At 49.5% G+C, this 12487-nt stretch overlaps 1 protein-coding gene across 3 annotated transcripts; it reads left to right on the forward strand.

Annotated features, from left to right (window-relative positions):
- Positions 1–643: 643 nt before the first annotated feature.
- Positions 644–12382, forward strand: TSGA10IP (testis specific 10 interacting protein). 3 transcript variants are annotated; one of them, XM_053561123.1, is made up of 8 exons: positions 644–790; positions 1393–1529; positions 1623–2326; positions 2485–2629; positions 8326–8496; positions 11028–11127; positions 11218–11381; positions 12106–12382. In XM_053561123.1, exons 1-8 carry the CDS (start codon positions 644–646, stop codon positions 12227–12229), a joined length of 1692 nt encoding a protein of 563 aa, XP_053417098.1. In that variant the 3' UTR covers positions 12230–12382. The 3 variants fall into 3 exon arrangements, with proteins under 3 accessions (XP_053417098.1, XP_053417099.1, XP_053417100.1); XM_053561124.1 differs by having other exon boundaries at positions 11257–11381; XM_053561125.1 differs by lacking the exons at positions 1393–1529; positions 1623–2326 and having other exon boundaries at positions 2529–2629.
- The last annotated feature ends 105 nt before the right edge of the window (positions 12383–12487 follow it).

Genomic DNA, 12487 nt, shown 5'->3' on the forward strand with positions numbered 1-12487 from the left:
TGGCTCAAAGGAGTAGGGCACCGGCTTAACATCCTGGAGGTGGCAGGTTCAAACCTGGCCCTGGCCAACAACTGCAAAAAAAAAAAAAAAAGATTTAAAGGCTGTAACTCCCTCTAGAATGTCCTCTGGGTTCTGGATGGCCTGCTGCCTCTCTCCTGGGCAAGTGCTCTATTTCCTAATCTCTCCCACACTGTCGGGGCTGGGAGGGCAAGTGATTTAAACACAATCCTGTGAGAGTTCAGCTCCTGCAGGGTCTCAGCCAGGGCTGGGGACAGCCAGGAGACAGGCTGAGGGAGAGGGCCTGCCTTAGACTCCACCTGGATATCTTCATAGGACATGAGGCCGCTTTGGGATGGCGGAGTCCTGAAGATGGGGAAACATAAGCTGAGTGAGGACAGGGGACTCATGCCAGGTCACACAGGGACTCTGTGGCAGGGAAAGGACTTGGCTATGAATCACTGGACTCCCAGGCCTGAACCATCCCTCAGCCACTGGCTGAACTCTCCTCCTGGAAGGAAGCTGACCCCACACACCCTGGCTGACCCCTTCCTGGTGTGCTTTCTGCCAGAGTCCTTGAGACTGGCTGGGGCCCAGTTGCCATAGAGATGGCCTGTGGGCAGTTCCACACCAGGTGGAGTGGGGGATGGGGCAGGACACCAATATGCTAAACACCCACCAACAGTTGGTTAGGACCACATCAGGGCGAGCAGGGCAGGACACTCGGCTCCAGGCTCTGGGGTCGGGCATAGGGCTGCTCAAGCTTCTGTCGAATATCCCCCAGGCAGAGCCGGTGAGGGGAGGCCCACTGGAGGGCTTTCAACTGCCCAGAGGCAGGCGGGTTATGGGGGTCGGGGATGCCAGGGCTGGGGGATGCCCTTGAGTAGCTACGGCCTGGAGCTGAGGTCCAGGTGTGAATCAGGAAGGGACCAGGGGAGGCCTAAAGGATGTAGGAGGAAATTGAAGGATGACATGTAAGGCTGAGTCCAAGGGATGACGGAGGAAGTTAGGGAGTACTGCTGGAGGAGTGGGGTTTCAGGAAAATGTATTCCTTTCACCTTGGCTGTAGCAGGTCTACCACTCACCAGCTGTGTGGGCTCGGCTACCTGACCTCTCTGAGCTCTGGTTTTCTCCTCTGCATGGTGGGATGATAGCAAGCACCTACCTCATAGGGTCCTGGGTGTGAAAGGGCTAAGCACAGGGTAGGTGCTCTGTACATGGTGGCTGTCGCTATTTCACTATGCAGAATGGAGGTAGTGACCAGTCAGTCTTCATGGGAACCAGAGCCCAGAGGGGCCCACGCAGCATGCACAGAACAGAGGCCTCCTGGAGGAGGTACAAAGTGATCCGAGACCACTCTGCTCAGAGCTGGTCTCCCCTCCTGTTTCTGCCCAGGAGAGCCTGGGAAGTGGCGATGGTGTGCCAATTCAGGGTCCGCAGCAAAGGTCTCAGAGCACAGGGCAGGTGGTGAGGAAGGACCGCAGGCCCAAGATTCGGAACAAGAAGGGACAGGGCTCTGCTGAAGCTGAGGAGTAAGAAGTGGTGGGATGGGCTGGGAAGAGGAGGGGTGTCAGGCCCTGCTGGGGCTGGCATGGACAGTGACCCCCCACCCTCTCCCTCTTCAGTCTCTTTCCCTCTCCTCCTCGGAAACCCTCCTTCCCCTTCCAGTGGGCCTGGGAGAGCTTCATCACAGATGGCCAGGCTCTGCTTCAGCCAAGATCTCCTTCAACCCCTGGGCACCAAGTCCTGCCCTGGCCCCGTGTGGCTCCCCTGCGCAAGTCCAGGCCCAAGTCCACAGCCAACCTCCCAGAGGAGCAAAACATGGAGAGGAAACAGCAGCTTGGGGCCTGGGGTGGCATTCCCATCCTTCCCAGCAAAGAGGAGAGCCAAGGGCCAGAGCCACCCAGTGAGTGTGGTCTCCGGACACCTGAGAAGAGGTCAGGAGCAGGATTGGAGTCTGAGGAGACTGCTGAGCCGGAAGGGCCAGGTGCTGAGGAGGTCAAGAGGGGTCTGAGCCCTGGGGAACTGCCCCAGCTCCCCAGGAGGGGGTTGATCTCGGAGGAGGAGTGGTTCTCAGAGGCCACAGAGGAGACTGAGGAGGGGGAGCACCGGGGCCCTCCCAGAAGGAGCAGCAGTTCTCAGAAAAAGGGGCAGGATTCTGGAGAAGAGGCCTTGGATGAGGGGGAACTGCAGGGCCAGAGCCTGGGGAGCAGCTCCAGCTGTAACAACCCTCGAGAGCCACAGAGGAAGAAGCCAGGTGCCAAGGAGCGGGAGGGGCCATGGGACCTGGAAAAGCTGCACAGACAGCTACAGCAAGAGTTGGACTGTGGTGAGTGCACGGCTCGGTGCCTGGGTCCCCCAGAAACTACATGATGGGGGAGAGCAGTTGGGGAGTCCCTGACCTGGGCCAGGAGTTCCGATGGGGCTGGGCTATTCAGGGTGCTTGGTGGGATGGTCGAGTCCCTGACTTGGTCCCACTGTGGACAGGTCCCCAAAAACAACCCTGGAAGGCTTTGCGAGATGCTTTCCAGGCCTCCAGCCGGAGTGGGAAGGCTCAGATCTTGGGAAATGAAACTTTCCTGTTTGCCAACTTCCCTAATCGCACCTTCCACAAACGACATGAGGCCACCAGGTAAGGGGGAAGAGCAAGGGGTGGGAGCCAAGAGAGAGTAGGGAAGAAGACAGTTCTCTAAGAGGCACTTAGTAGGGTGGCGCCTGTGGCTCAGTCAGTAAGGTGCCGGCCCCATATACCGAGGGTGGCGGGTTCAAACCCAGCCCCAGCCAAACTGCAACCAAAAAATAGCCGGGTGTTGTGGCGGGTGCCTGTAGTCCCAGCTACTCGGGAGGCTGAGGCAAGAGAATCGCTTAAGCCCAGGAGGTGGAGGTTGCTGTGAGCTGTGTGAGGCCACCTCACTCTACCGAGGGCCGTAAAGTGAGACTCTGTCTCTACAAAAAAATAAATAATAAATAAAGTAAATTCTATGGTGTCACCTGCTTATCTGTTTAAAAAAAAAAAAAAAGAGGCACTTAGTAATTCATATTCTCATCTCTTTATTTATCCATTCACCAATCTATCTGATTGCCCAATTATCTATTAATCCATCCATCAATCCATCCAGATACTGACAATATCTATCCAACCATTCATTCTCTGTCTAGTTGGCCAACTGCTTATTCATTTCTTCCATCCATCCATTAATCTATTAACAAGTGACTAATGCAACTACTCACGGGCCCTCAGGATATAAAGATCAAAAGACTTGGCGCCAGCCCCACCAACCTCAATGTCTGGAAGAAGAGACAGATGGCAATTATGTCAATTCAGTTAGATAATTGCTACACTTGGCTTGGGCTTGAACAAGAGACAGTGGGAGCAGACTCAGAAGGTAGGAGGCTATGAGGAGGTTGTTGGTAGGGTTTAGATGAGGGATGATAAGGGCCTGATCCAGCTGGCCCTATGGGTGGAGAGAGGGGGATCCACTTAAGAGATATTTAGAGGTGGCTCAGTGGGCCTTAGTGACTGGTTAGAAGTGCTATGAGAGGGAGAGAATTCATTCAGCATTCTTATAGCACCCCTCAGTTCTAAATATAATACAATTTATATTTAATTTATAGAAATTATATTTACATAAATAGAAATTATATACATTTATAGTGTACAACATAATTTTTTTTTCTAAGACAGTCTCAGTATGTTGCCCAGACTAGAGTGCCGTGATATCAGCCTAGCTCACAGCAACCTCACACTTCTGGGTTCAAGTGATCCTCCTACCTCAGCCTCCTGAGTGGCTGGAAGTACAGACACCTGCCACAGTGGCTAATTTTTCTGTTTTTAGTACATATGCTGTTGCTCAGGCTGGTCTCAAACTCCTGAGCTCAAGAAATCCTCCCACCTTGGCCCCCCAGAGTGCTAGGATTACATGTGTGAGCCACTGTGCCTGCCTCAACACGATGTTTTGAAATACATATATAAACATTGTGGAATGGCTAAACCAAGCTAATTAACATATGCATTACCTCACAAATTTATTTTGTAGTGAAAACACTTAAAATCTACTCTTTTAGCAATTTTCAAGCATATAATATATTGTTTTTTTTTGAGACAGAGTTTCACTTTGTCACCCTCAGTAGAGTGCTATGGCATCATAGCTCACAGCAACCTCAAACTCCTGGGCTTAATTGATTCTCTTGCCTCAGCCTCCCAAGTAGTGAGGACTACAGGCGCCCGCCACAACGCCTGCTATTTTCTTTCTTGTAGTTGTCTCTATTGTTTGGCAGGCCCGTGCTAACCTCAAACCTGCCGGCTCTGGTGTACATGGCTGGCACCCTAGCCACTTGAACTACAGACACCAAGCCCATATAATACATTGTTATTAACTATACACATCATGTTGTACAATGGATCTCTTGAACTTATTCCTCCTGTCTAACCAAAATTTCGTATCCTTTGACTAACATTTCCCCACTCCTTCCCCCAAACCCACCCAGACCCTGAGAAGCACCACTCTATTATCTGTGTCTATGAGTTCGACTTTTTTAGATTCTACGTATGAGTGAGATCATGTGGTATTTGACTTTCTATGCCTTATGTCACTAACATAATGTCCTCCAGGTTTATCTATGTTGTCTCAGATGACAGGGTTTCCTTATTTCTTTAAGGCAAAATAGTATTTCATTGTGTGTCTATAAATTTTCTCAACTATCCATTCATCTGTTGATGGAACGTTAGGTTGGTTCTGTATCTTGGCTACTGTGATACTGCGGCAGTGAATGTGGGAATGCAGTATCTCTGCAACATACTGATTTCATTTCCACTGGATATATGCCCAGAAGTGGAATTGCTGGATCACATGGTACCTCTATTTTTAGTTTGATGAGGAAACTCCATACTGTTTTTCATAGTGGCTGTACTAATTTACATTCCCACCATCAGTTCATAGGGGTTCCCTTTTCTTCATGTCCTCACCAACACTTACCTCAAAGATGAGAGATGACATCTCATTGTGACTTTAACCTGCATTTCCCTGATAATTAGGAATGTTGAACATTTTTAAATATACCTTTTGGCCATTTGTATGTCTTCTTTTGGAAATGTCCATTCCTTGAGTCTTGCTTTTTATATAGAGAGGCAGGGTCTTACTTCTGGCCTCAATTGATCCTCCTGCCTCAGCCCTCTGAGTAGCTGGGACTATGTGCATATGCCACCATACCCAGCTCATTAAAACAATATTTTGTAGAAACAGGATCCTCCTGCCTCAGTCCTCCAAGTACCTGGCAGTACAGGTGACTGTGCCTGGCTTCTTTGCCCATTTTTAAATTGTGTTATTTTCTTGCTATTACGTTCCTTAAATGTTTTGGATATTAACCCCTTATCAGAAGTGTGGTTTGCAAATATTTTCTCCCGTTCTGTGGGTTGTCTCTACAACTTTTTTTTTTTTTTTGTAGAGACAGAGTCTCACTGTACCGCCCTCGGGTAGAGTGCCGTGGCGTCGCACGGCTCACAGCAACCTCTAACTCTTGGGCTTATGCGATTCTCCTGCCTCAGTCTCCCGAGTAGCTGGGACTACAGGCGCCCGCCACAACGCCCGGCTATTTTTTTTTTTTGTTGCAGTTTGGCCGGGGCTGGGTTTGAACACGCCACCCTCGGCATATGGGGCCGGCGCCCTACTCACTGAGCCACAGGCGCCACCCTCTACAACTTTTTTGATTGGTGCCTTTGGTATGCAGAAGCTTTTTAGTTTGATGCAATATCATATGTCTACTCGTATTTTTGCTTTTATTCTCTGTGCTTTTGGGGTCATATCTAAAAAATCATTGCCCACACCAATGTCATGGAACTTTCCCCTAGGTTTTCTTTTCTGAGACACTTTGTTGCCCTGGGTAGAGTGCCATAGTGTCACAGCAACTTCAAACTCTGGGCTCAAGAGATCCTCTTGCCTCAGCCTCCCGAGTAGCTAAGACCACAGATGCCTTCCACAATACCTGGCTAGTTTTTCTATTTTTTTTTTTTTTTTTTTAGTAGAGATGGGATCTCACTCTTGCTCAGGCTGGTCTCAAACTCCTGATCTCAGGTGATCCACCTGTCTGGGCCTCCCAGAGTGCTAGGATTACAGGCATGAGCCACTGTACCTGGCCTCCATGTTTTCTTCCAGGAATTTTAGTTTCAGGTCTTAAGTTTACGTTTTTAATCCATTTTGAGTTAATTTTTGTATAGGGCATGAGATGAGGGTCTAATTTTATTCTTCTGTATGTGGATATCCAGCCTTCCCAATGCTGTTTATTGAGGAGACCATCCTTTCCCCATTGGGCAGGAATGGTATCTTTGTCAAAAATCAACCAGCCATAGCTGGGTGAGGTGGTGCATATCTGTGGTCTCAGCTACTCAGGAGGTTGAGTTAGGAGGATTGCCTGAGCCCAGGAACTCAAGACTGTGGTATGCTATTATCATGCCCATGAATAACCACTGCAGTCCAGTCAGACCTTGTCTTTAAAACAAAAAAACAACAGTAGCCGGGTATGGTGGCTCACTCCTGTAATCCTAGCACGCGGGATGCTGAGGCGGGTGGACTCCCTGAACTCATGAGTTCGAGACCAACCTGAGCAAGAGCAATACCCCATCTCTAAAAAGTAGGTGGGTGCTGTGGTGGGCGCCTGTAGTCCCAGCTACCTGGGAGGCTGAGGCAAGAGAATTGCCTGAACCCAAGAGTTTGAAGTGGCTGTGAGCTAAGATGCCATGGTACTCTACCAAGGGTGACCAAGTGAAACTCTGTCTCAAAACAACAACAACAACAACAATCAATTGATCTGTTGGGAGATCTTAGAAATAAATAAATGAATGTGATTAAATAAATACATGGATTTATTTCCCTCAAGATTGCTTTGGCTATTTGGTGTCTTTTGTGGTTTAATACGAATTGATGATTGTTTTCTCTATTTTTGTGAAATTTGTCTTTTGATAGAGATTGCACTAATTTGTAGATTGTTTTGGGCAATGTGGACATTTTTATAATATTAATTCTTCCAAAGCACCCTTGAATTCTTATCTTGCTACCTGCAGCTTGAAATTTTTTCATGCTTCCCAGTGCCTGTGGGGAATAGTCCAGACTCCTTGGTAACAAGACTCCTGTTCCCAACACCAGCTGGTCAGGGTGGCTGGACTGTCCCATGTGCCCCCTCCTTGTTCACCCAGCTAACCTGGATGCATCTTTCAACACCCAAGTCAGGCATCCCTCCAGGAAGCTCTTCTCTGTGCTTGCCTTTGGGCCAGCACTCAACACCATGTTGCACTGGGATGTGGGACTGTCTACCCATAGCCTGTGGGACTCCTGGGAGCAGGTGCCAGATCTGAGTGATCATGGCCTCCCTAGTGCCTGGTTCAGGACCAAGCACATAGTTGGTGCTTAGTTAACATGCACTGAGTCAGTGGGTGCATGTACCCTTTTGTCTGTCTGTCTAGCCATCTTTCCATCTGACCATGATTTAATTAAGCATAATTTCACAAAATACTGAGTTTTGGGATATGTTAGGCACTGTTCTAGGTGCTGGTGATTTATTGGTGGCGAATAGTCTCATGAGGCTTACATTTTACTGGTGAAGAAGGATAATTAATAAACACAAATGGGATGTGTAGCTAGAGAAGAGAGATATCTGGGAGAAAGATGTGGTTAGGGAAAGGCTGATAATGACATCTGAGCAAAGACCTGATGGACAAGCAGAAACTGGCCATGATTGGGAACATGGAATGTGACAGGTTGATCTAGTTGCCATCTGAGTATCCACACCTTCCATCCTTCTGTTTTTCTTCCTGTTGATCCCTCTCTATTCTGTTTCTCTTTCCCAACCATCCACTCAACTTGGCCTCAAACCCATAGGCATTAACTTAGCTCCTACTACATAAGGGGGTCAGGGAGAAGAATTAGATCTGGACCCTGCCCTCAAGGAGAACTCTTTGTCAGGGGAGGTTGGCAAGGCAAACCGGGTTGGTTGTAGGCTGTGTGAGGTGAGCTCCGCCGGGGCTCAGGAAGCCTGGGCTGAGGAGGTGGAGAGTTGGAACTCACTGCTGGTTGGAGTGGGCAGGAAGCTTCCAGAAAGAGTAGGGAGAGGCCTTGAAATGGGCCCATTGGCCAAGTCCCATGGACAGCCTCTATCATGTTGTCTAATACATTAAACTCACACGACAAACCCCATTTCTAAGGCTGTGGCTCTCTGGACCTTGCATACCCTCCCTCCAGGCTCTCACAGTCCCCACCCAGCCTCTGGCCTTCCTGGAGGCTCCTGCCCCCTTGAAGATTTGTCCCATTCTTCCCACCTCCTTCTCTTCCACCCAAGAAGTCTGCTGCAGTCTTGGGAGCGGCAGCAGCAGGAGGAGCGGCAGCAGGCTGAGCGGCGGCGTGCCCGGGAGCAGCGGATACAGCAGCAGGTGGCCCGCTGCCTGGCAGCCTATGCACCCAAAGGGAGCCGGGGACCTGGGGCCACCCAGCGCAAACTGGAGGAGCTGAGGTAAGGAGCCCAGGCCATGAGGGAGCTGGTGGGGAGAGGGCAGGGAGGTGGGGCTCAGTCTCAGACAGCTGAACCAAGCAGATCCACCTCTCACCTTATCTGGCTGCTTTGGCACATTTTACAAATGAGGACGCTGAGGCATGGGGAGGAGGAGGGACTGGTCCAAGGTCACCTGTTAATAATAACAATCCCTACAGTTGTTGAATGCCCAAGTTAAAATGTTCTACACGTATCATTGTACTTTCAAATCCTGTCTTTCTGTTTTCCAATGCTTGTTATAAAATTTCAAATATTAGTAAAATGGTGAATATAGACCACGAACAGACCTATGATCCCACTCCTGGAGACAACTTTTGTTCATGGTCAAATGAAGAGTCATCTGTTTTATTCTCTTCCTATATTTTGACCATTTTCCTAGAAAGCAAATTTGTGGGTCAGGTAAATCTTTTTTAGACTCCTAACAGGATGATGAAGTAGATAGTATCACTACTTTCACAATTCTACAGATAAGAAACTGAGGATTAAAGAGATTAAATAATTTACAAAAGGTCACAGGTGAGTGGCAGAGCTGGGGTTCCAGTCACCTGGTTCCCCTGTCTCTGGGTGCTCAGATGCCCAGCCTTTAAATAAAGGGCAGCATGGCCTTCCCCCAAGAGCCCAGCCTAAGGAAACAGGAAACACAAATAAACATGATACTGATGCCACTGATTGGAGCATCTACCGGGGACAGCTGGTTTGGGACAGTCCTTTTCACACCTCGGTTCCTTTGGTCCATGGCAAGTGGAAGAGAGAAAAGGGTTCCCGTCCTGCAGAAGGACCACTGAGGACTTAGGAAGTTTCCTTAAAACACCAATTTTACAGATGAGGAAATAGAGGCTCTGACAGGTCAAGTGTGTTTTAAGAGGATCCTTGGCCAATGACTGCGGAGATGCCTCCTTCTTGCCAGGTCTCAAGCTAATTGCTTGTTTTTCTAGTAAGGCAGGAAGTGTAAGGTTGAGAGCTCCAAGCAACAGGTGCACAAGAGGAGTATTTCATGCTCACTCCTTTTATTTTCCACTTGAGATGATTAAGGCACAGCAGTTATCTCCCACGTGGTCTGTCAGTCCTCACAGCCCGTGAATTTTGCTGTCTGAGTTGAACAGATTCCACTCTGCCTAGGAAGGGTGGGCACAAAAGAGGTGGTCCTGTGTCAGGGAGGGGATGTGTCTTCCTTTCACTGTGAGATGATGGACTAAACTGATACCCACTAGCACAGCTTCTGCTCAGGGCTCCAAGATATGGGCGTCCTTTCATTTTTTTTTTTTAAAGATAGGGTCTCACTCTCGCACCCAAGTTAGAACATAGCGGCATCATCATAGCTCACTGCAACCTCAAACTCCCAGACTTAACCAATCCTCCTGCTTTGGCTTCCTGCTTCCTCTCATTTCTAACAGAAATAGGATAAAGTATCCAGCAGGATAATGTAGACATTATGGAAAAGAGAGACTGAATGCCAGCTTATGCCCACCACTTCCCCTGCCCATGTAATTACTGTAAATTCCCTCCTGAACAGTGAAGACCCCCTATTGCCAGTAACTCGTGTTCCTGGCCATAGGTTTTCAAGTCCACTACCTTTTTCTCAGGGGAGGATAGTTCTTGACCTGGCACACGGCCATGGACCACAGGGCTTGGCCTGGCAAGGCAGTATTTTTCCTGGGAGCCCAGCATATTTGCCTGCTGCTTCTCTGTCCCTAGATGCCAACTCCACACCCTGAGGCCTCTCTTATGCGCTTCACAGAAAGATGCCTGGTCCCATGTGGGTGGTGAACTGAGGACACCTCTTTTTGTGGGTTTTGTAACTTTTGGCAAGAGCCTTCTTGCTGTCAGAATGCTTTCACAAAAGACAGTGATACCTAGCTTGTTGAACACACATTTCTGACAAGTGCATAAACTGGGTTTTTGTAAGTGGAATTGTGCTAAAACATTGATCCTTCTGGATGTGTTCTTTTATTTGTAACATTTTTAGAAATTTCCCTGTCCCAATTTCTGGTTTACAGGAACTACAGAGAACACTGACAATCTTGTCTGATACTTGCTATAGCACAAAGAAGAAAATTAAGGCCAGAGCCCAGAGGGAGTCACATAGCTCATAGTCACAATTTCCTCTTCAGGGCGCAGTGAGAGAGAGGGAGGCCCTGCAAGCAGGTGTCAGGTCCAGGAGCTCAAAAGTCAGTGTTGGGCCTTCTCCCTTGGGAGGAAGGGCAAGCCCTGGCTTACAGCCTCATGACTTAGGCTCAGAGCTCAGTCCCTCACTTCCCAGCTGCACAACTTTGAACAAATCTCCTGGCTTGACTTTCCTGAGTCATCAGTAAAATGGGGCGAATAATTCCCACCCTGGTTGACCTCACAGACTCCAAGGCCAGGATGGGAATGAAGTAGCTTTGTAAAGGTAAAGCCAGGGAAGACATACAGAAAATCCTTAGTGAGGACTTGTGTGCTCAGGAGTGGTTATGTGTCCATGGTTGGTTGCTCAGAGCCCTGTCTCTCTGCAGGCGCCAGGAGCGACAGCGCTTTGCTGAGTACCAGGCAGAGTTACAGGGTATCCAGCACAGGGTGCAGGCCCGGCCCTTCCTGTTCCAGCAGGCCATGCAGGTGAGGGTAGCACCTGGACAAACATAAAGCCACCCTGAGCACAGCCCTTGGATCCCCTGTGTGGCCAAAGCTTCCTCAAGCCCTCAGCAGCCCTGGTGCAGAGCGGGAACCCCTCTTTTCTCTCTTCAGGCAAATGCCCGTCTGACTGTGGCTCGGCGCTTCTCCCAGGTGCTATCGGCACTGGGACTGAATGAAGAGCAGCTGCTGGCTGAGGCGGGAAAAGCAGACATACAGGGTACTGCCAGGAAACCCAGGTGAGGCAGGCTGGCTGGCTGAGAACTGGCTGTGCTGAGCTGCTTCAGCAAACAGTGCTACTCCAGCACTCTGGTCCGAGGCCCTGTCCTCCATGCCACTAGAGGAAGGTGGGGCCAGGGTTGTTGGTCCTACTTTCTTTCTTTCTTTTTTTTTTTTTTGTGGTTTTTGGCCGGGGCTGGGTTTGAACCCGCCACCTCCGGCATATGGGACCGGCACCCTACTCCTTGAGCCACAGGCGTCGCCCTGGTCCTACTTTCTAATGAGGAAACTAAGAACCTGAGCAGCAGTGCCTTGTTTAAGGACACAGGAGTGAATAGGCAGCAGAGCTAGTCTGGAACTGTGTAATCACACGAGTGGCCATACACAAAGCCCTCATTAGGGTCACACCCGTGTATACATTCTCTTACCTCTCAGAAGAACTGGGTACAGAGCAGGGATTATGAGCTCCCTTCACAGTAAGAAAACTGAGACTCGGGGCGGTGCCTGTGGCTCAGAGGGTAGGGCGCCAGCCCCATATGCCGGAGGTTGCGGGTTCAAACCCAGCCTTGGCCAAAAAAAAAAAAAAAAAGAAAGTGGTAGAAAACCGAGACTCAGGAAGTCACTTGCCCAGGGCCACACTGTAAGCTAGTATAGGAGCTGGATTTGAACCTACATCATCAGTGACTTCCTTGGGCGTGGGAGTGGGAGCTGCGGAGCCCAATGGTTTCTATCTGTGTCTTGAAGGAGCCACAAGTCTCTGGAGGTGAGAATGGAGCACTCTTCTCAGAGCCCCCCAAGGACAGAACCCACCAGCATCCAGCTTGACAGGCACATCACTCTCAGCCTGGACCCACAGTGCAGATCCTGAGAGAAAAATTAAAGGCTTTAAGGCAAATACAGTGTGGGATTTCTGGTGGTGGTGGGAGGCTGCAGCTTGGGAACAGGATGTGGCAGGTGGGTGGGCATCAGGCTTACTCTGTCCCCACATTCCTTAAGAGTTCTGGCTCTTCTGGCTGTCCCCCACCCAGAACACAGTCCCCTCTCTGCTCCTAGGGAGTGGAACATCTTGAAGAGAAACAGCTGTGACTCCTCCGCCTATCCTCAACAATGCTGGAGTCCTAGAAAG

Source organism: Nycticebus coucang, chromosome 14 (assembly GCF_027406575.1).
Source record: "Nycticebus coucang isolate mNycCou1 chromosome 14, mNycCou1.pri, whole genome shotgun sequence".
In the NCBI taxonomy this organism is placed as follows: Eukaryota; Metazoa; Chordata; class Mammalia; order Primates; family Lorisidae; genus Nycticebus; species Nycticebus coucang.